Source organism: Eretmochelys imbricata, chromosome 10 (assembly GCF_965152235.1).
Source record: "Eretmochelys imbricata isolate rEreImb1 chromosome 10, rEreImb1.hap1, whole genome shotgun sequence".
Classification (NCBI taxonomy): domain Eukaryota; kingdom Metazoa; phylum Chordata; order Testudines; family Cheloniidae; genus Eretmochelys; species Eretmochelys imbricata.
The window spans coordinates 58972263-58994980 of record NC_135581.1 but is presented as its reverse complement, the minus strand read 5'-3'; the positions used below and the strand labels follow the sequence as shown (position 1 = coordinate 58994980).

The window sequence follows — 22718 nt, the reverse complement described above, 5'->3', positions numbered from 1 at the left end:
TCTCCTGGTTTGGCTTCAGTAGCTTCTGGGATATAGGGTGTGATTCTGGTGAAACCGGGAGGGTTGGCAACCCCAGTAACATTAGAATACCTCACTACTGTCCGAAGGTTATGTTGTCAGTACCACTGTGGGTGGGTGTTGGTGATATACTGAAGGTATTTTCCAGTGGTTGTGGCTATATGGTGGAAGAGAGAGAGGAGACTTGTGTGAACTCCTACAAGTAATTCCTGCTGATGTCTCATGTGCATTGAAAAGCAATTGTACTAAAGGAAAGGTGGTTGTTTATTGCTGTTGAAAAGAATGCTGAATATCCTCTCATTACAATGGGATGAATTGCTGTTTCTGCTGTGTGTGTTTTAAATAAAGAATTTGTCTAGGATGTTGTTTAAAAGCAATAGTGCAGTAACATAATTTGACAGTCTGCATATTCAAAAAATAAATGTTACTATTACCTGCCAAGATATCAGTTGTGTTTTTTTAATTCTAAAAGAAACCTGAAAAAAGCCTATTTGGTACCATGTTATTGATCAGAAGACTGAATTTGAAGTACCTTATCAATTTATTTTATTTGAGATTATGGGGGATCAGATTGAAAATATGAAACACAAGTGAATAATTATAAAAAGTATCTGTCCAAATTCTGCCATCAGAACCATATACTCAACTCCCACTGATGTCTGTCAAAGGTGCACAAAGTAATCTTGGAGTGGAATTTGGCCTGAAGTGTTAGTGGTTTATTCAATTGCTGTTTGTTGGGTTTTATTTTTGTAGAGCTATACAACACACACATGATTCTTTTGAGATGTTTTCTGTGCTACTGGAAATATGCCTTGAGCAAGCAGCAAGAAGTTGAACAAGAATTACATCCTAGTGTATTTGAAAAAATTAGGTTATCTCAAACCATATTAAAACTGTCCCATGGTAACTTTCATAATTCTGCCTAACTGTAAAAAACAAATTATCACTATGTTTTTTTATTAGTTATGTCTGTTGATTTAAGTTTTTTAAAAGGAAATTGGAACATAATATCTTGGACTTTTAGGATTAAACATCTTTTTTAATTGCAGGTTTCTAATTCTTCAATTGAAGTCAAAGCATTGCTGGAACAAAAAACAGAACTAGAGAACAAGGTTGCAGAGCTACAGAAAAAGCTGGATCTAGAAATTAGGGTATTATATTTTGTTACTTACATTATAAAGAATAGAAGTACTGTTGCAAATGTGATGTTCTAAACAAGTGACAATCCACCTGATAAAGCGAACATTTTCTTTTATGTAAGATTTATGCTAAACTTCCCAGTAAACATTCTGTCCCTAAACTAATGATTGTGAATGCTTTGTAAACTTTGTGTGCTTATGTAATATGGGGCTTTGAATTTTGGAACTTTTATGTGAAGAGAATATTGCTGGGGTTATGAGCTCAAGACCTAGAAGATTCTGTGCATTTCTCATAATTCCTACATTTAAAAAAAAATCATTATGTATATATCAGTAAATATACAGTAAATCATGCTAATGTTCTCATATTAGTGGGTGGAATTTGCATAAGTACTTAATATATCAGACAAGTGTGATCATTTTGAATCATATAGTTACATTTTTGCTTATATGGAAGATTTTTCTTTTTTTAAAGAGTGTGCTTTTCTAAAAATAATCTCTCCCCATTGTTTGCTTTACATAGCCCTTGGGATGCCATGACGGAGAATTACATAAGTGAAACTTTCTCAAATAGCTGCAAAAGTAAAGCTCAAAAAAAAATCTTTGTAACTATGCTGATAAAACAGGTACAGCGTTCGTTTTCAATCTGGAACTCGAAATGATTAAGTGCTAAAAAGCACTGAAGAGGCTACGGAGGCAATTTAGTTGTAACAGATTATAGTGTGCTTTAAGTCTGTGATAGCGATCAGTGTAGTGGAGACTGATTGGCTAATACGGAGACACCTTTCCTTTTCATATTTCTAATAAGAGTCCAGAAGCCATGCTTATCTTCTCCAATACAGGTCTTGTTATGAGATTTCATAGTCTAAGTAGTTTAATATTGTAACTGAAAAAGAATGAAGTATTGAGAGTGAATCTTTTCATACTTTTAAAAACAGGGCCTTTAATTTTGTTGTTAGCATGTTACCTCAGCTTCATTCTTTCATTGTGTACAATTTAGAATCAACAAAATGCCAGAGAAGAGAGAGACACTATAAGAGCAACTCTGAAAGATCTACAACAGCAACTTGACAAAAGTGTACAAGAAAAAGATGCCGTAAAAAAGCGTCTAGGAGAAAGTGAGAAGGAACTCAGGCAAAACTTAGAGGAGTGAGTTTCTTCTAGAAAACCTCTTTGTGGAGTTTGTTCATCTATTAAAACTGCAGATTAAATTTATCTATCACTCCCCCCTCTCCTCCCAAAGTTGATGCTTAGAAGACACTAACTCAGGGGTGGGCAAACTTTTTGGCCTGAGGGCCGCATCGGGTTTCTGAAATTGTATGGAGGGCCAGTTAGGGGAAGCTGTGCCTCCCCAAACAGCCAGGCATGGCCCGGCCCCTGCCCCCTATCCGATCCCACTGCTTCTCGCCCCCTGACAGTCTCCTCCCCCCGCCCCCCCCCCCCCGGGACTCCTGCCCCATCCACACACACCCTGCTCTCGGTCCCCTGACCGCCCCCATACCCCCCGCCCCAACTGCCCCATCCACCCCCCCCCCCCTTCCTGACTGCCGCCCCTAACTGCCCCCTGCTGCCCCATCCAACCACCCCTTCTCCCTGACTGTCCCCGGACCCCTCGCCCCTAACTGCCCCCCCGTCCCATCCATCCCCTCTTCTCCTTCCTGACTGCCCCCCCGGGACTCCTGCCCCCATTCAACCCCCGTTCCCCACCCTCTGACCGCCCCAACCCCTATTCATGGCCCTGACCACCCCCCCAAACTCCCCTGCCCTCTGTCCAAACCCCCCTCCCCCCCCCCACCGCGCTGTCTGGAGCACTAGTGGCTGGCGGCACGGCTGCACCAGGACAGGCAGCCGCTCTGCGCAGCACAGAATTCCGGGTCAGGCTGGGCTCTGCAGCCCCACTGGCCAGAACATTGTGCTGCACAGCGGCGTGGCTGCGGGGGAGGGGAGACAGCCTACTGGGTCAGGAGCTCAGGGGCCAGGCAGGACGGTCCCAGGGGCCATAGTTTGCCCACCTCTGCACTAACCCAATACAATAGCAAGTACTGCTACTTTTATTATTACCTGAAGTGTTTAAACTACTACCTCAAAACTGACCATCTGGGAGTATCTGAGGCAAAACTAAGATTTTTTTTAAAAAATTTTAATATTTGTCTTAAGGTAGGTTATACTTATGCTGCATGGTCATCCAGTACAGGTAGGTTTTTTAAAACACAGAAATGCATGAGCGCTACAGTCAACAATGTTATCAATGAAAAACATTTAAGTCTAAAATAAAGTTCAGTATTCCACATGTGCATATTTGCTGCATAAGAGAATATCCCATTTTTACCATTAGAATGAAGACAAGGTCTCATTCTCCTTTGTGGGGTGGGGGATGACCAATATGCCCTGCACAGCTTCCACTATTATTGCCTCATTCGATCCCATCCCAGGCTGGGAGAGTGGGAGCAGGTCCTCAGAGTTTTATGCTACTTGAAAAACAATTTAACACCACTATAAACCTAAACTTTTCTTTTCCCCCTTGATGAGACTTTTTCAAGTGAAGATGGAGCGGGAACAACACCAGACTGAAATCCGGGACCTTGAAGACCAGCTCTCTGAAATGCATGATGAATTGGATAATGCAAAGCATGCTGTGGATGGGGAGAAAGAAGTTCTGATAGAGGTTAGTAATAAAAGAAGCACAAGAATAATGTTCATAAGGATATCCTGAACAGTTGTATCCATGTCCCATTGAATGGGAGTTGTGGAAACAAGTATCGAATGTTAAAGATTGTCAGCTAGTAGATACTGGCTTCCCCTTTATATTGAGGCCTCTGGGATGAGATATGAACTGCTTTGGTGTTTATCTTTCAACTTGTGGTCACTTCTCTCTTTCTAGGACATGAAAGTACGCTATTGAGACACAGCAGACTAAGAAAACATAGTAACTGTCATGTAAAGTATTTTGTTGCAGTTTTAAAAATCCTCCCAGCAAATCTGCCAGAGTTCTCAATGGAAAAGACTCTGATGAGCAGAGAATGGCTTGAGTAAAACTCCTGGAAGCTAAAGATATTCTTTGTTTAACTGATTTGAAAAACACACATGCAATCTGTGGTGTGACAGATATAACAGATTTCACAGTAGCAGCTGTGTTAGTCTGTATTCACAAAAAGAAAAGGAGTACTTGTGGCACCTTAGAGACTAACCAGTTTATTTGAGCATAAGCTTTCGAGAGCTACAGCTCACTTCATCGGATATAATGCATCCAATGAAGTGAGCTGTAGCTCACGAAAACTTAAGCTCAAATAAATTTGTTAGTCTCTAAGGTGCCACAAGTACTCCTTTTCTTTTTGCAGATATAACAGAGTAGTCTTTCAGGCCAATTATGTCCTTCATCAATTTTCTGAGGATTTTAGCATGCAGTTTATAAGCTAGTTTTACATTGATGGAAAAGAAAACGGAGAAACCTACAGTCTGGGCTCCCACCTCAGCCTTGTAGTGAATGAGTGTGGCACCTTCATTGAAGGATCTTGAAGCATTTAACAAATATGAATTAAGCCTCATATCACCCCTACAATGCAGGTAAGCCTTATCCCAGTTTTACAGAATGGAGTAGTGAGGATGGAATGGAGAATAGAATGAAAAGGTGGTGAGTGTGACTCATCCAAAGTTACAGCGAGGCTCGGGCTGATCCAGGAATAGAGTTAAGCTCCATCTAGGAGAGCACATTTCTTTTAATACCAGACTGTAAAGAAAAGCTGACCACAGCAAAGCAAGTAGTTCTGCGGAAAAGGACCTAGGGGTGACAGTGGATGAGAAGCTGGATATGAGTCAGCAGTGTGCCCTTGTTGCCAAGAAGGCCAATGGCATTTTGGGATGTATAAGTAGGGGCATAGCGAGCAGATCGAGGTACGTGATCGTTCCCCTCTATTCGACATTGGTGAGGCCTCATCTGGAGTACTGTGTCCAGTTTTGGGCCCCACACTACAAGAAGGATGTGGATAAATTGGAGAGTCCAGCGAAGGGCAACAAAAATGATTAGGGGTCTAGAACACATGACTTACGAGGAGAGGCTGAGGGAGCTGGGATTGTTTAGTCTGCGGAAGAGAAGAATGAGGGGGGATTTGATAGCTGCTTTCAACTACCTGAAAGGGGGTTCCAAAGAGGATGGCTCTAGACTGTTCTCAATGGTAGCAGATGACAGAACGAGAGTAATGGTCTCAAGTTGCAGTGGGGGAGGTTTAGATTGGATATTAGGAAAAACTTTTTCACTATGAGGGTGGTGAAACACTGGAATGCGTTACCTAGGGAGGTGGTAGAATCTCCTTCCTTAGAGGTTTTTAAGGTCAGGCTTGACAAAGCCCTGGCTGGGATGATTTAACTGGGAATTGGTCCTGCTTCGAGCAGGGGGTTGGACTAGATGATCTTCTGGGGTCCCTTCCAACCCTGATATTCTATGATTCTATAAGTAAGAAGCACATTGTCACATCGTTGCTTAAATGTGCATGTAGAGCAATAAATGAAAATGTTATTTCGGCGGTGACAGTAACAAAAATATGTAAGAACAAAAACATGGAGGAGGAGTAGAAAAGAGATGTGGAGAGCAGTACCCAGCCATCAACAAAAATCTAGGAGATTTATTATGCTCTGCGTGAACAGTAGTAAGGCCTGCGAGAGAAGCAGCAGAGCCAGTTGAGATGACACAGCTGAACCAAGCAGAAGATATTTTATATCATATTCTGTAACTGAAATATCATAGTTGTATAGAAACTGATTATGGGTTTCCCAATATCTATTTGCTAGAACCAGCTAAAAAAGAGGTGTTTTAATTTGAGCATTTTCTAAACCTTTTTTAGGAGCTGATGCAAATGAAGCAGAATCTGCAAGAAATATTCATGACAAAAGAACAACAAGAAGAAATATTGAGAAAAAGGGAGCGGGAACTGACTGCTTTAAAAGGAGCTTTAAAAGAAGAAGTATCTAACCATGACCTGGAGATAGATAAACTTAAAGAACAACATGACAAAGAACTTCAGAACCTAAGAGAGGCTCTAGAAGAAGCAACAAAGGTGAGCTTAATGGTGACAATACATCTTTGTGAGAAAAAATTAACCTATGCCAGGCTTTTTGGATTATATGCTTTAAAATCCTGCTGTGACCTCAGCACAATAAATAGTTAAAGTTTTGAGCTAGATCCTCAGCTGGTTTATATCAGTGTAACTTCACTAATTTCTGTGGAGCTATGCTGATTTACAATAGATGAAATTTTGACCCAAAAGTCAAATAATTATTTACCACTTGTTTAATTTTTCTTCTCTGTAGACTGTGAAAGAGAGTGTATGACAGAAAGGTGTGGTAGACCCAATGGCATGACTGAAACACTGAGGGTTGCCTTTAGATTGTCAAGTGCATCTTGCTCACCAAAGATGACAATACGTTGGCCTTTCTGGATAGGACCAGGAGTAGGGTGACCAGATAGCAACTGTGAAAAAATGGGACAGGGAGTGAGGGGTAATAGGCACCTATATAAGAAAAAGTTCCAAAAAACAGGACTGTCTGTTTAAAAATGGGACATCTGGTCACCCTAACCAGTAGCCTTTCTGAGAAGTGTGAATCTGGTGCTGTTCTCCAGAGGATCCTTCCAGAAGCTTCTCAGAAGACAAAGCAACTGGGAGTCTTTGTACGCTTTTTCTAAGTGTTTTCATAAAATTAGAATTTTGTTCTTACAGCAGGAGGCTGGTGGTGTCTCAGATATCCCCTTCTTTCATTTTATGTCAAATGTGTCTGTTAAATATGGGAGTTCCAAAATGAAACATATCATTGACCTTTCCCAAAATGGTACGCCCAGTCCTGTGCATAGTAGCCTGATCATAGTCGACAGGAATCAGTTATGTTTAGGGAGTGGTGGGATTGCAAAATAGTTTTGCAGGCCCAATCAAAGATGCTCATGTTAGCTCTGAACTTCACACCTGATCCGCATACCTGTTGGTACTAGGTGACTTGTGAGTATCTTGATATTACTGGCCCAAAATATACTGAAAAATGAAAATAGGCTTTTGAAAGAAGGCTCTGTTTTATATCTAGTGTGAGGGGAAGAGACATTTATAGAAAATGCTGTGAAAGACACTGTATATTTGTTATTTCTGATACAAATACAATTTATTTGAATGGTTTAAAAACTGAGATTTTTAGATGTTTACACACATCAGTTTATTTGTAGTGCGCAGTACCTCTTGTTGAGTTTGTCTAGCTGCCCAAATTTGTCATTTTCCTTTATCTGCATGCTTATACTGAGATATTTGCTTCACAGTGAGCTGCTTCAAGTAAATTAGTCTTTTTTTAAAAGAGAGAGAGAGAGAACTGGAACACTTAAAATCATTTTTTTATTATACAATAATTGTTGTGACAGCTGAACCCCAATGAACCATCTTTCAAAGGTACTCCATAGTAATTTACTGTATTTCAGTTATGGTGCTGTAATTGCAAATGACAGGAAATGAATGAGTAGTCTGTTTGGTACAACAATAAAGCAGTCTGGGAAACAGCTCTATAACTGGGTTGCTGTGGCTAAGAGTTAGTTTATAAATAGCCATTCTTTACTTGCCTGGCATAGACTCTGATAGTGAGTTTAATCTGATGTACAAAAGTGAAACTTAATTCATTTTCATTGCTCTAAGGGCACCTCCTGCTCTGTCTTTTTACTTTCAGTGATTTTCTGTTCTTTAAATAAAACAGTTTATCATAATGGTTACAAGCATTTTTATTCCTCAAATGATTAGCAAGCAAAAACCAGACACCGCGAAGAACATGTGACTAAGTCCAGTTGTAGTATATTTGACAGATCATCTATCAGGAGACTATAACTTGCCTTTCGAGGGGGATAGACTCTGCTGTAATGGGTCATTTCCATATCTTGACTACTATTATCTTATATATGACACAATTTATTAGTCTCAAAAATATGTAGTGGATACACAACCATATACTACGAAAAGCATAGTTTATATAAGAGAAGTTGTGTTGATCTGTTTAAGTGTTGATTGCATTATTAGAGCATGGAAAGATTTACATTGTAGGACAGGATACAGGAAGTTTACATTAAAGGTTGCTGAAAAGAGTCATTCTATTGTATGCAATGAATCAAGCAGATGTGTAAATACTGTAGGAATAGTTTACACATAGGAGGAAAGAATACTGGTATCTTGTACATTGGGCTACATATGCGTCAGTGTGCATACAGGGTGGTTCGTTTTCATGTTGCATCCCTGGCCTCACATTCCCTGTACCAAATAATGTTGTTTATAATTTGTCCCAGCCCTAAAAGGAACTGTTTTCCCTGCAAACAGGAGGGGATCTTTTACAGCAATCCTAGATCAATAGAAAGGTGTCCACTCTTGGAGATATCAAGTGGATTGGCAGGTACAGTACTGAGCTCTTACAGTATGCATGACCAGCACACCACTTGTATGTCTTTCATTCCAGGTTAGAAACATAGCCAGGGTAAGCTGATGGGAGTTCAGAGGCAGATGTCTGTCACATGTGCAGCTCTGTACATGTGCTTATTGATTTGATGGTTGGTTTTGGCACAGATAATTGGTAAACCATGGAGTGATGATGTTTAAGTACTGATTTAAGGTTTCCTTTCATGGTTTTTATATTAAGATCTTCATTTTCTTTCTTGTAACAACCTTCCTCCCTGACTTTTGTGACCCATCATTGCTTTAGTTTTCATTTTGGTGTCCCTGATTGACAGTTACACTTGCCACAGAGAACATAGTTTCACTTATTAATGAAATGCTTCCAGACTCTCAATAACATAATGAGCAGACACTGGTTTTCCATTTAATAATACTTCTGCACTTCTATAGTACTTCTCCATCCAAGGGTAAATAGCATTTTACACATACTGATTTAATGGCACCTCTCTAATGACAGTCAAGGATATAGAAGTAAGGAATAAGACTCCCTTTGCCAGCCACTGAAATTCAGTCCTCTCTGCTGTGGAATGCAGTGCACAACAACACTACTTGGCCGTTTAGGGAAGAAGGTGGAGAATTTTGTCAATAGATAACAATATCAGTTCGGAGGTTAGGGAGGCAGCTTGTAATTATCTGAGTTGGAACTTGGTCAGCACAAGACAACATTGCTACTCTTATGAAAAGTCCCATGGAAACTTTAATGACCATACGTTGGCAGGTCACGTAAGTTTTAATGACACTTTTTCATAGACAGCATCTCCAGTGGGTTCCCCTTCCTTCTTATTTTTAATTGTTAAGAACCACCAGTGTGCTCAGTGCAGTAGACGGCATGGAAGAAGACAATAATCCCTGTTCCAAAGAGTTTACAGTCTTATACAGAAAGACTTTTAAAACTTTTTTTAAACAGAGCCCCAGTCATGCCGCAACAATGTTTTTGCCCCATCAGGCATTGGGAGCTTAACCCAGAATTCCAATGGGTGGCGGAGACTGCGGGAACTGTGGGATAGCTACCCACAGTGCACCGCTCCGTAAGTCGATGCTAGCCACGGTAGTGAGGACGCACTCCACCGACTTATTGCGCTTCGTGTGGATGTACACAATTGACTGTATAAAATCGGTTTCTAAAAGTCGACTTCTATAATATCAACCTAATTTTGTAGTGTAGACATATCCTTGAAAAACTACTGTCCCTTAGAAGTGTCTCTAGTCTAAGTACTGAGCAGGCCAGTTCCTGCCTACCTTGTGAGATCACTGTCTCTATTTAAGTTGAATAATGTAATGCTTTCTTTAAAAAGCAACTCCAGAGGTGCAATCTTCAACCCCTGCAAGTCACATTTTACAAAGTACCGAATGCCATTTGATTCAGGCTGGAATTATGTTACTTAAGTAGCCAAAGAAAGGAAAAGAAATAATACATAGCTCTAGATAATACATTTTTATTGAACTAAGACAAAATAAAAGTAATGGCTCTGCACCTTTGGGTCTTCCAATTGTTTAGCATGAAATTTAAACAACCTAAAAATAAACCTTTCAAATTAGTATCAATTATAATTGATGCATCCACGTTAACTTTGCCTTTGGAGAATGTTTTTCTAAAAATTCTGCACTAATTTATTTTCTGAGTCTTTAAAGCATAAAACATATGACTCTGTAATAGAATTTCATAATCTCCAAAGTGCATCACCATGAAACAAAGTTTTTGCACATCTAGAAATCTACTTAATGATCTTGGCAAGTCATTAGACAAATTCTACAAGGTACAGATTATAGGATCAGTCTTTCTGTAAACACCCTGTGAAAATACAGAGTGTAATTTATTATTTTTGAGGCTCTCTTAGCCTACTGTATGTTTTGTTGCAGGCATATTATCTGAAAGTAAGTCCAATGCTTGTGTCTTCATATGTCTGTCTGACAGTGCAATCAGTGAGGCCCTTAAATCTTTATCAGTAGGGTAGCAGTGTGTGCTTACTTATTTTAATGTGGCTCTCAACTAATGGTTATGGCTCATCCTAGTTAAGTTTGGTAAGATGGGGATGGAGAGGAAACTTACTCAACCAGCTACAGTACAAGCTTAGAACATTAGTTAATATTTTACTATATTCTTTGCAACTACTTATGACCTTGACAAAACTGTTGGCATAAGCCAATTTGAGAATGTCATGATACATAGCTAAGAAGATAATATGATACTGAAATAACTATTTATTTCTTGAGAGGTTAATTCTTGCTATTGTAACAATGTTAAATGCTCATTATTAAGTCCTGTTTACATTACAAAATAAAATTGTTTGTTTAGTATGTTCTGTGTAACAAAGGTGTTACAAACACAGGCACCTGAATGTTGGGCTGTAATCTTTTCCCAGATGAAAATCCAAGTAGTTTTGAAAATGATATTGGGTATATAACACAAAACAGTGAAAGTGTTCCCGGCTAGAAAAAATATTCAACTGCCTGACAGGTGGTTTGATTTTATTTAAAACATTTGTTCTTCAGTTTTCCTATTTTGAGGTAGTCACTTACTAGAAAACAATTGATAAAGAGATTATAGTTGGTAATGGAGGGGAAAATACTGTATGATCTTGTATTTATATATATGTGCTTACCTCCTGTAATGTAGTGAGTATTCAGGGTAGTTGCAGCACATACCACTCTGGGGTCAGAGATAAACATACCTTTAAAGCTCTAGTTAATGAGTGACTAAGAACCAGTAACCTCCAAAAGCACAGTAATATGTTAAAACAGCCAAGTTTCTTTTTGAAAAGAGGTGCATTGTAAATAAAAACAATGACAGTTAGAACTGTTATAGATTTGTCATGTGGTTATAACTGCCTGCTATTACTACTACTCTTCAGTTTGGTACTCTTAATATTTCTGTTCCCCTTTACCGCATATGTCACTTATCCAATAAAATTTTGCACTTGTTGGCGCTTTTCATCCCAAGATCTAACAGCACTTTATAAAGTTACATGCAAGTTAAAATGATTTGCACAAAGCTGCAAAGTGAAAAAGCAAGAGAATTGGTAATAGAAATAGTCACATTATTCCCAGTCATGAGCTTTAATGACTAGATGACATTGCCTCAATAATTAATCCTACTTTAGGGGGACTTGTTTTCACTGTAAATATGCAGTGTTATAACATGAGTGTTGCCCCTAACTTGAGTCCCATCCACACTCATACCTTTAACTTGAGTGTGGCTGTGCTTTTAACTCAAGTTAGCTGGTCCTTCAAGGAGTATAGGTTACATCTCATGTTAGCACAACTTGTCAGTTGCTAACACTTTCACTCTTTGCTGCTAATCCAATCACTTTGCAGTTCACGTGTTCGTTCACCGTGTGGCAACTCTCACTGAAGGTAGGCTAACTTGAGAGGAGTTAACTTTGCAGAACGATTTTCTGTCGGAAAATGCAGTTTCAGCAAAATCCAAAATTTCCTATGGGAAATTTTTCTTTTTTCCATCAAGAAAATTGCAATGAAGTTTCATTTCAGGTGGACTCACCCCAGATTGGAATATTTTGAACCCACCCAATACAACAAAACGTTAAACTTCATTTTCCTATCACATTGTCTATGGGAGTTGTAGTTCTGGCCTCCGTTCTCTTCTATTGGCCCGACACCTTGGAGGACTACCTCTCCTATTAGGTAATGTGCTAATTAAATCTGACTGTGTTGTGTGATGCATTATGGGAGATATGGCCCAGTCAGGGAGCCAGGCCCATAGGAGAGAATAAGGGCATCTGACTCTCGAACTACAACTTTCATAAGGCAGTGTGCCACAATGGGAAAATGCAGCTTAATGTGGAAATAAGTGTTTTGAGTCATTTCAGCAAACTTAAATGAAACATATCAGTTCTGGGAAGGTCAAAATGTTGTGTGTATGCATTAGGATAGTCTTTAATTACATTGTCACATACATTTTTATTCTACTTGACCCCTGCCTTATTCAGTGCATGGATGGTACTCAGTGAACAGCTGTTCCATATTTTTGTTTTCTTCTCATTGTTCATCATGTGGTCCCAGGCTTTCTTTACTGCACGCAGTTCAAACCATGCTCTGAAGACAGAATTATTCATTTCCTCATGGGCTTTTTTATGGTGCTTATCAGTACAATATCTGAATGTTTTTCAAATATGAATTAATTTATCTTCACAACACCCCTGGGAGGTGAGGGGGTGGTACATGGGGAACTGAGGCACAGAGAGTAAGGTCAAGAGTATGCACTAATTTTGGGTGCCCAATTTGAGACATGTAGGACCTGATTTTTCAGAGCACAGCTGCCAGTGAGCCTGGTGCCCACCCCAGTGGGCAGGGCTGAGAGTGGTACCATTTACATATACTGGTGCAAATTTATGTGTAGAAAAGGTCACAGTATTTTATACTATATGTTTTCAGGGTAGAAGTGGGAGAGGGAATATTTATCTGTCCCTGAACATGTGCTGTGTGTCCAGAGGGAGCACAGCAGAAACTTACCACAGTGTATGTTCCTGCCCTTTAAATGTTCCTCATTTTCTGCAGGAAGTTAGTCTTTAATTTATTTTTTTTAAATGCGGATTTTGTGTTCATTTGAATGAACCTTGTAGGCAGGAATTTTCCCACAGGAGAATAGGACTTTTAAAGGGCAATGCTGTCATTAGTGAGTTCTACTTATTATGGAGCTGAGGCGCTTAAATGTAGCCTTAGGTGTAGTTGTTGTTTTTCAGTAGGGAAACTTTGTCACAATTGTGTACATGATGTAGTCAAAGGAATTTTAGAACTGGGCTGTTTTTAGTTGAGATACATACTATTGCAGTTCCATTCTAATTACCATGGACAGTAATTTGCAATAAATATTTGTGTCTTTAAAGCATCACATTCAAAATTCATATTATAAACAATGAACTAGGCTCACATCTGATCTTCACTTTATTATGGCAGGGATATTTTCATTCCTCTTTATGTCTAGTGTCGAGCCAGCCATTTAAAATCTGTAATTGCCCACAAAGCTGATTGGCTAATCCTCTAAACCATCTGTGGAAGGTTTGCAATTTGACCTGATATTTCTCCAGAATTAAAATGCATGGGAACTTTGTAAAGATTCCAATGTTTTTGGTCTCTGCAAACAGATTATTTTCTTTGGGTGTGACCTTTTCTTGTTGTCCTGAACTGATTTTTCACACTTGGCCTTTCCTTTTCAAGTCTGATCATTTGTTCTGTGTATGATGGCTTGAATCCACTTACACTAAACTACTGCTTTGTTTTGGAGGTTATATAAAATCATTCCAAACAACATACACAGTGTTTCATATTTAAAATAGATCCGTTTATATTTTTTTTCCTTTTTGAGACGCATATGTTAATACAATTACCATGTTCTTTTAATAACAACATGCTTATTAATGATTAGATTGAGTGTACCTCATTAGAGCTTCTGCAGTCATCTTATTATGTGCTATTAGTACTATAGAGTTAGAAAGCTAGATTCAGTCCTGGTGTTAGTGGACGGTTGCACTGGATCTGAATTTAGCTCTAAGGATTTAGAATAGTGTGTGTGTGTGAGAGAGAGAGAGAGAGAGAGTGTGTGCGTGTGCAGCTGAGCTTATGTAACAGCATTGCTACTGAGTTTGTGAGCTGCTAGTGTAGCTGGGGAAAGAAGCTGCTTGCTTTAATCCTCTTTCCACATGGCAGAATGACAACATCATGAAAGCAGAGGCTATTGTTTCCCCCGTGGAATTTGAGCATCATTTTCAACAATATTATTGTGCTTGGAAATATCCTCCTGCTGCAGGTCTGTAAGAGTGTCCACATGGGTGATGATGAGTAAGGTGGCTAGGAAGACAAGGTTGCAGATAATACATGGCTCTCACTTCACACAGTGATACACTTATTAGTTTCACATTCAAATGGGGATGCAATTCACAAGCATAATTTTTTAATATTTATATGAGTGGGGTTTACAAAACCGCTTTGCAGATTCAACACATTTGGAATAATTGTAGTAAAAGCTGCAAAAAATGTATTTGTCCCCAGATCTGTGGAACACTAATGCAGTATCTCATGCTCAATGTACTCTGTAGATCTGGCTGGGTTCAGGGAATTTCACAGAATAAAATGTCCGTGGAAAATTTTAACTTTTAAGTGAAAAAATGAAAAGTGAAAAATTTTGGCTGAATACCAAAAATGTCAAATTGAAAATGTCACTCTCATGTCTCATGGGAGTTGTCATTTGGGTGCCTCATGTCTACATTCTCTTCTATGAGCCAGGCTACCTGGTTGGATTACACCACCCAGGATGCACCACCATTTCCCCATTTGCAGAACCAGGCATCATCTTAGTCCCTGGTTATGGTGCATCATGGGAGATGCAGTCCAGCTGGGGAATCCACTTCATAGAGACTAGAGAAACAAAGCCCCCAAACTACAACTCCTATAATGCACCATGACAGTATGTTCAAACCTAAAATTGTATGTTTTGGGATTAGTTTTTCGATGAAGAGTTGAAATTTTCAATGGAAGCAGGTCCTATTTGTGGAAATGTTTGTTTAAATGAAAACCCAATTTTCCTTGGAAAATAAGTTTGGATGGAAATTTTTCAGCCAGCCCTAATACTCTGGTGTATTTTTATTTATTTTTTAATAAGTTTATGTTGTATTGTAGGTGCAAGATGTGACCCTTTGTCAATTTTCAGTGACTCAGGCTCTGTGTTCCTTTTCCTATTTTGGATGATCACACTAAAAAGGGGTGAGCATTTAAAGGATCTGAACTAAATTTTGAAGACCCATTAGGTTTAATGGTGGCAGTCACCACTTGTTGATGTCTGTCTGACGAGCAAACAGAACTGCAGTTCCGTCACATGGGATCTCTCAGATTGATGCTGCATAATAGGACATTCTCACCATATTGTGGTTGTTGAATAATTCCTGTTAAGATGCCTCAAGGAAACTGAATAAATTGTATTTACACAAACAGCAAATACAAAACAGAAAACAGAAAATGTATGAGCTAACATTTATAAATTTACATTTATTTATAAATGTAAAACTGCTAACTTTAAAAAGGGAACAGTGCAAGTCAATAAAACCACTAAAAGAAAAGGAGTACTTGTGGCACCTTAGAGACTAACAAATATATTTGAGCATAAGCTTTCGTGAGCTACAGCTCACTTCATCGGATCCATTCAGAGGAAAATACGGTGGGGAGATTTATATACAGAGAGAACATGAAACAATGGGCGTTACCATACACACTGTAATGAGAGTGATCAGGTAAGGTCAGCTATTATCAGCAGGAGGGGGAGGGGACCTTTTGTAGTGATAATCAAGGTGGGCCATTTCCAGCAGTTGACAAGAAAGTCTGAGGAACAGTGGGGGGGGGGGAAGAGAATAAACATGGGGAAATAGTTTTATTTTGTGTAATGACCCATCCACTCCCAGTCTTTATTCAAGCCTAAGTTAATTGTATCCAGTTTGCAAATTAATTCCAATTCAGCAGTCTCTCATTGGAGTCTGTTTTTGAAGTTTTTTTGTTGAAGAATTGCAACTTTTAGGTCTGTAATCAAGTGACCAAAGAGATTGAAGTGTTCTCTGACTGGTTTTTGACACAAACCCACTCTCCTGTTGGTAATAGCTTATCTAAAGTGACCACTCTCCTTACAATGTGTATGATAATCAAGGTGGACCATTTCCAGCACAAATCCAGGGTTTAACAAGAACGTCTGGGGGGGGGTAGGAAAAAACAAGGGGAAATAGGTTACCTTGCATAATGACTTAGCCACTCCCAGTCTCTATTCAAGCCTAAGTTAATTATATCCAATTTGCAAATGAATTCCAATTCAGCAGTCTCTTGCTGGAATCTGGATTTGAAGTTTTTTGTTGTAATATCGCAACTTTCATGTCTGTAATCGCGTGACCAGAGAGATTGAAGTGTTCTCCAACTGGTTTATGAATGTTATAATTCTTGACATCTGATTTGTGTCCATTTATTCTTTTACGCAGAAACTGTCCAGTTTCACCAATGTACATGGCAGAGGGGCATTGCTGGCACATGATGGCATATATCATATTGGTGGATGTGCAGGTGAACGAGCCTCTGATAGCGTGGCTGATGTTATTAGGCCCTGTGATGGTGTCCCCTGAATAGATATGTGGGCACAGTTGGCAACGGGCTTTGTTGCAAGGATAGGTTCCTGGGTTAGTGGTTCTGTTGTGTGGTATGTAGTTGCTGGTGAGTATTTGCTTCAGGTTGGGGGGCTAATTGTAGGCAAGGACTGGCCTGTCTCCCGAGATTTGTGAGAATGATGGGTCATCCTTCAGGATAGGTTGTAGATCCTTAATAATGCTTGTAAGAATGCTTGATAGAGATCTTGTAGGTGTTTGCCTCTGTCTGAGGGGTTGGAGCAAATGCGGTTGTATCGCAGAGCTTGGCTGTAGACAATGGATCGTCTGGTGTGGTCAGGGTGAAAGCTGGAGGTATGTAGGTCAGAACAGCGGTCAGTAGATTTCCGGTATAGGGTGGTGTTTATGTGACCATCGTTTATTAGCACTGTAGTGTCCAAGAAGTGGATCTCTTGTGTGGACTGGACCAGGCAGAGGTTGATGGTGGGATGGAAATAGTTGAAATTGTGGTGGAATTCCTCAAGGGCTTCTTTTCCATGGGTCCAGATGATGAAGATGTCATCAATATAGCGCAAGTAGAGTAGGGGCGTTAAGGGACGAGAGCTGAGGAAGCGTTGTTCTAAGTCAGCCATAAAAATGATACAATTAACTTAGGCTTGAACAGAGTCTGGGAGTGGCTAAGTCATTATGCAAGGTAACCTATTTCCCCTTGTTTTTTCCTACCCCCACCCCTCCACCTCAGACGTTCTTGTTAAACCCTAGATTTGTGCTGGAAATGGCCCACCTTGATTATCATACACATTGTAAGGAGAGTGGTCACTTTAGATAAGCTATTACCAACAGGAGAGTGGGGCGGGGGGGGGGGGGGTTGGGGAGACAAAACCTGGATTTGTGCTGGAAATGGCCCAACTTGATTATCATACGCTTTGTAAGGAGAGTGATCACTTTAGATAAGCTATTCCCAGCAGGAGAGTGGGGGGAGATATTTTTTCATGCTTTGTGTGTATAAAAAGATCTTCTACACTTTCCACAGTATGCATCCGATGAAGTGACGTGTAGCTCACGAAAGTTTATGCTCAAATAAATTGGTTAGTCTCTAAGGTGCCACAAGTACTCCTTTTCTTTTTGACCTAAAAGTGGCAATTCTTCAACAAAAAAACTTCAAAAACAGACTCCAATGAGAGACTGCTGAATTGGAATTAATTTGCAAACTGGATACAATTAACTTAGGCTTGAATAAAGACTGGGAGTGGATGGGTCATTACACAAAGTAAAACTATTTCCCCATGTTTATCCCCCTTCCCCCCCCCACCCACTGTTCCTCAGACTTTCTTGTCAACTGCTGGAAATGGCCCACCTTGATTATCGCTACAAAAGGTTCCCCCTACCCCCGCCCTCCTGCTGGTAATAGCTGACCTTACCTGATCACTCTTGTTAGAGTGTGTATGGTAACACCCATTGTTTCATGTTCTCTGTGTATATAAATCTCCCCACTATATTTTCCACTGCATGCATCTGATGAAGTGAGCTGTAGCTCACGAAAGCTTATGCTCAAATAAATTTGTTAGTCTCTAAGGTGCCACAGGTACTCCTTTTCTTTTTGCGGATACAGACTTAACATGGCTGCTACAGTAAAACCACCGGGGCAGTTTGAGAGAGCCATAGATTTCAGTAAAGAAAACAAGTAAGTTTAGAATCCCTTGTTACCTAATATTTTTAAATTAATGGGCTACTCCAATTACTACCTTTTTTCTTTTTGTTAATTACCTATCACTGGGGAATTTGGATAATCCCAACTCAGCAAAAAGATACAAATTCCCCAGTGTAATTAAAAAAAAAAGCCCAGAGTAAAGGCAGCGTCTGATACAATCTTTGTTAATTCTGACTTTTTAATAGTGGACTTGTATTTACTGCCATATTTATTAATGCCTCCAAACATTTGGTCCTCTCCCACCATCCTCTGTATCTATATTTGGCAATTAAATGATATTTGGCAAAAGAGAGAAAGCAATCAGCATCATCTTAATCTAACCATTTATTTCTCTGTATTCCTTTTCTTAGGGGATATGTGAACCAGTGTAACTTACATTGATGTAGTTAGTTGGTTATGTAAGGCGTTTGCATTGGTACGGCAACATCAATGTAGTTAGTCATGTAAATTTCCCTACTCTAGAGAAGCCCCTTACATTTTGTTACTTTAGTCTTTTCTCCTTAGCATCTTTTTCCCAGATACACCCACTGCCCTCCCTTCCTTTATCTACCCTCTGCCCCAGCAGGATATGATTCTTTAACAAATACCTACAGCCTGATTTGCTTATGGGGCCTGTAGACTCTTAGAAACATGAGACTTCCTAATACAGTTTTTCAGGGCAGGAAAGATGTTTAGTTAGTAGGTATTAAGTGAGAAGAAGATGCAAGTAAATAGGGAAGGTTTGCAAGGGTAAAAAGGAAATAGGTATTAAGAGGCACAATTAGGGATGGGACAGAAGGCAAACAGAAAGGAAGATGTATGGGTGAAACTAGGAAGGGAGAGGAACAGAATTATATGTAGGGAGCAGATGTGAGACCAGGCAAATCACTGCCCTGTACTTTAAGAAGGGGCGGGGTTGTCTGGCTGGCCAGGAGAAGAGGGCAATGCTTTCTGGCTTGGGGAAGGAGAGGAAATGTAAAACTGCTAGAAAAGCAGTCAGCGTGGTGGATGACTCACCACTCGGAATGAGGGGTTTAAAAAGGTCAGCCTGGGCCTGGACCCTCCCCTCATCACTCAAAACAGTCTGAGCAGCATCCACTCTCCCTCCCTAATTAGGTCACAAATATGCTGGGTGATTAGCTATATCTGCTGTGGGCGTTATGCTTGCTGCCTCCTTAAGAGGGGCTGGGAAGGAATTTTTCCCTTACCACCATATTGGCTGGATGCAGTGGGGGGTTTTTTACTTCCCTCGCAGCAGGTTCAGGTGGGCTCTGTTCATGCATAGCATGATGGACGGTAGGCCATATGTCACAACTCTTTATTTAAGTGTATAGCAGATGTTCAGTGCAGGTACTCCATAAATTAAGGCTCAAAAGAATTGATAAATGGCTTGGAAAAGGAATTAAGGAGAGGTGCTTAGTAACTGAGCGAGCTGGGGGCAGTTGGGGACTCCTCTGATTGGTACAGCAGAGAGCCAACCCCCTGTCATTATAGTCCATCTTAACCCCTGCTACGAGTGGGGGTGATCGGTAAGGTCCCGGCAAGGGAATTGCTGGAGGGACCTGGATGAAAAGGTGGGGAGCAGGTGGAAGCTCTCCCCCCTCTGCCCCGGAATTGGCTGGAATTGAAGGTTCCTGGCAGTGGATCTACTGGAGGGACATGAACGGAAAGGTGTGGGGGGCGGGGCTGAAAAAAGCACTCCCGCGCGCCCCCCCAGTGAATTATGGGGGTTTTCACCTGCACTGCACATTTTATCTGCCGAGTTAGTCCCAGACATCTTATAATAAAGTTGCAGCCTGATTAAACCCACATCTAATGTCTCCTGTCATTCTTTCAGCATAGCCAGACAAATGGCCATGGGAAGAAAACAAAGCAGCAAATAGAAATGCAAGCAAACAAACGAAATAACAATACAGAAAACTAAAAAGGGCGCAATGTTAGCGTCTTTAATTTAAATAAAAATAATTCCAGCAGTAAATAGCTCTTTGCTTTTACTAAAGCACTTGCTAACTAATTTGAAGGTACTCTGGATTTATCATGCTGTAACAGAGAGCAGAATTTGACCCCGTAAATTGTTGCTGCCTGCGTGTGTGTCTGTGCATGCCGTCCCAGACATAGATTTTTATCTCCCGGTAAGATAACCTGCTTATTCTGCAGCCAGCATTAAGTCTGTTTTGTAAATTTATCAGCAAGGTCAATGATAAATGAGAGATGTAGCTGACCCTCTCGACCCACTCCCCCTCTGACCAGATCAGTCTGCACTACTCTGTGGGGAAATTATCTAAGTCTTCTCTGAACGGAGATATCACCGTGAGAGGGCTGCATCCAGTGTTGGTACCATTTAGGTTCATATAGTATTAGAAGATACAGGAGTGTAGCAGTAATGCACTTTGTGGTATGAAACATATTTTAAGTAGCAATACTGTCAGGGAATGGATTTGCTACACTGAATAAAGGGACAGACACAGGTCTATACACCTACATTCATTTACACACATGTATCAGTCTGTTAAAGTACATATTTTAGAAAAGCAAGTTTAGTGCAGGGAGGTAGGGAGAGACTAACTAAAGGGCTGGTATTTTTGTCTGATACTTTGATAAGTAGTAATTTTTTAGGGCTGTCGATTAATCACAGTTAACTCATGCGATTAACTCAAAAATTAATCGTGATTTAAAAAAATTAATCACGATTAATCGCAGTTTTAATCGCACTGTTAAACAATAGAATACCAACTGAAATTTGTTTAATATTTTGGATGTTTTTCAACTTTTTTATATATATTACATTCTGTGTTGTAATTGAAATAAAAGTATATATTATTTTTTTATTACAAATATTTGCACTGTAAAAAAGATAAAAGAAATAGTAACGAGGACTCCGGTGGCACCTTAAAGACTAACAGATGCATCTGAAGAAGTTTTTTTTTTTACCCACGAAAGCTTATGCCCAAGTAAATTGGTTAGTCTTTAAGGTGTTGCCAGACTCCTCATTGTTTTTGTGGATACAGACTAACACAGCTATCACTCTGATAAAAGAAATAGCATTTTTCAATTCACCTCACACAAGTACTGTAGTGCAATCTCTTGTCGTGAAAGTGCTACTTACAAACATAGATTTTTGTTGTTGTTACATAACTGCACTCAAAAACAAAACAATGTAAAACTTCAGAGCCTGCAAGTAAACTGAGTCCTACTTCTTGTTTAGCCAATTGCTAAGACAAACAAGTTTGTTTACATTTACAGAAGATAATGCTGCCTCTTCTTATTTACAATGTCACTAGAAAGTGAGAACAGGCATTTGCATGGCACTTTTGTAGCTGGCATTACAAGATATTTATGTGCCATATATGCTAAACATTCGTATGCCCCCTCATGCTTCGGCCACCATTCCAGAGGACATGCTTCCATGCTGACGATGCTTGTTTTAAAAAAAATAACGCATTAATGAAATTTGTGACTGAACTCCTTGGGGGAGAATTGTATGTCTCCTGTTCTGTTTTACCCATGTTCTACCATATATTTCATGTTATAGCAGTCTCGGATGATGACCCAGCACATGTTGTTCATTTTAAGAACACTTTCACTGCAGATTTCACAAAACGCAAAGAAGGTACCAATATGAGATTTCTAAAGATAGCTACAGCATTTGACCCAAGACTTAAGAATCTAAAGTGCCTTCCAAAATCTGAGAGGCATGAGGTCTTAAAAGAGCAACATCCTGATGCGGTGACTACAGAACCTGAACCACCAAAAAAGAAAATCAACCTTTCGCTGGTGGCATCTGACTCAGATGATGAAAATGAACATGCGTCGGTCCGCATGCTTTGGATTGTTATTGAGCAGAACCTGTCATCAACATGGAGACATGTCCCCTGGAATGGTGGTTGAAGCATTCATGGACATATGAACGTTTATCTCATCTGGCACATAAATATCTTGTGACACTGGCTAAACGACAGTGCCATGAGAATGCCTGTTCTCACTTTCAGGTGATATTGTAAACAAGAAGGGAGCAGCATTATCTCCTGCAAATGTAAACAAACTTGTTTATCTGAGCGATTGGCTGAACAAGAAATAGAACTGTGTGGACCTGCAGGCGCTAAAATTTTATATTGTTTTATTTTTGATTGCAGGGGGTTTTTGTACACAATTCTACATTTGTAAATTCAACTTTCATGATAAAGAGATTGCATTACAGGACTTGTATTAGGTGAATTGAAAAATATTATTTCTCTTGTTTTTTTACAGTACAAATATTCGTAATCAAAAATAAATAATAATATAAAGTGAGCACTGTACACGGTACACTTTGTATTCTGTG

General features: G+C 39.7%; 1 protein-coding gene across 1 annotated transcript in view; it reads left to right on the top strand.

Moving 5' to 3' along the window:
• Window positions 1–22718, top strand: part of CGNL1 (cingulin like 1) — a 70603-nt gene that overhangs the window by 5559 nt on the left and 42326 nt on the right. The window contains exons 4-7 of the mRNA XM_077828320.1: window positions 1068–1169; window positions 2158–2306; window positions 3687–3822; window positions 5996–6208. Coding sequence (XP_077684446.1) covers window positions 1068–1169; window positions 2158–2306; window positions 3687–3822; window positions 5996–6208 — 600 coding nt within the window. The remainder of the gene's footprint in view (window positions 1–1067; window positions 1170–2157; window positions 2307–3686; window positions 3823–5995; window positions 6209–22718) is intronic.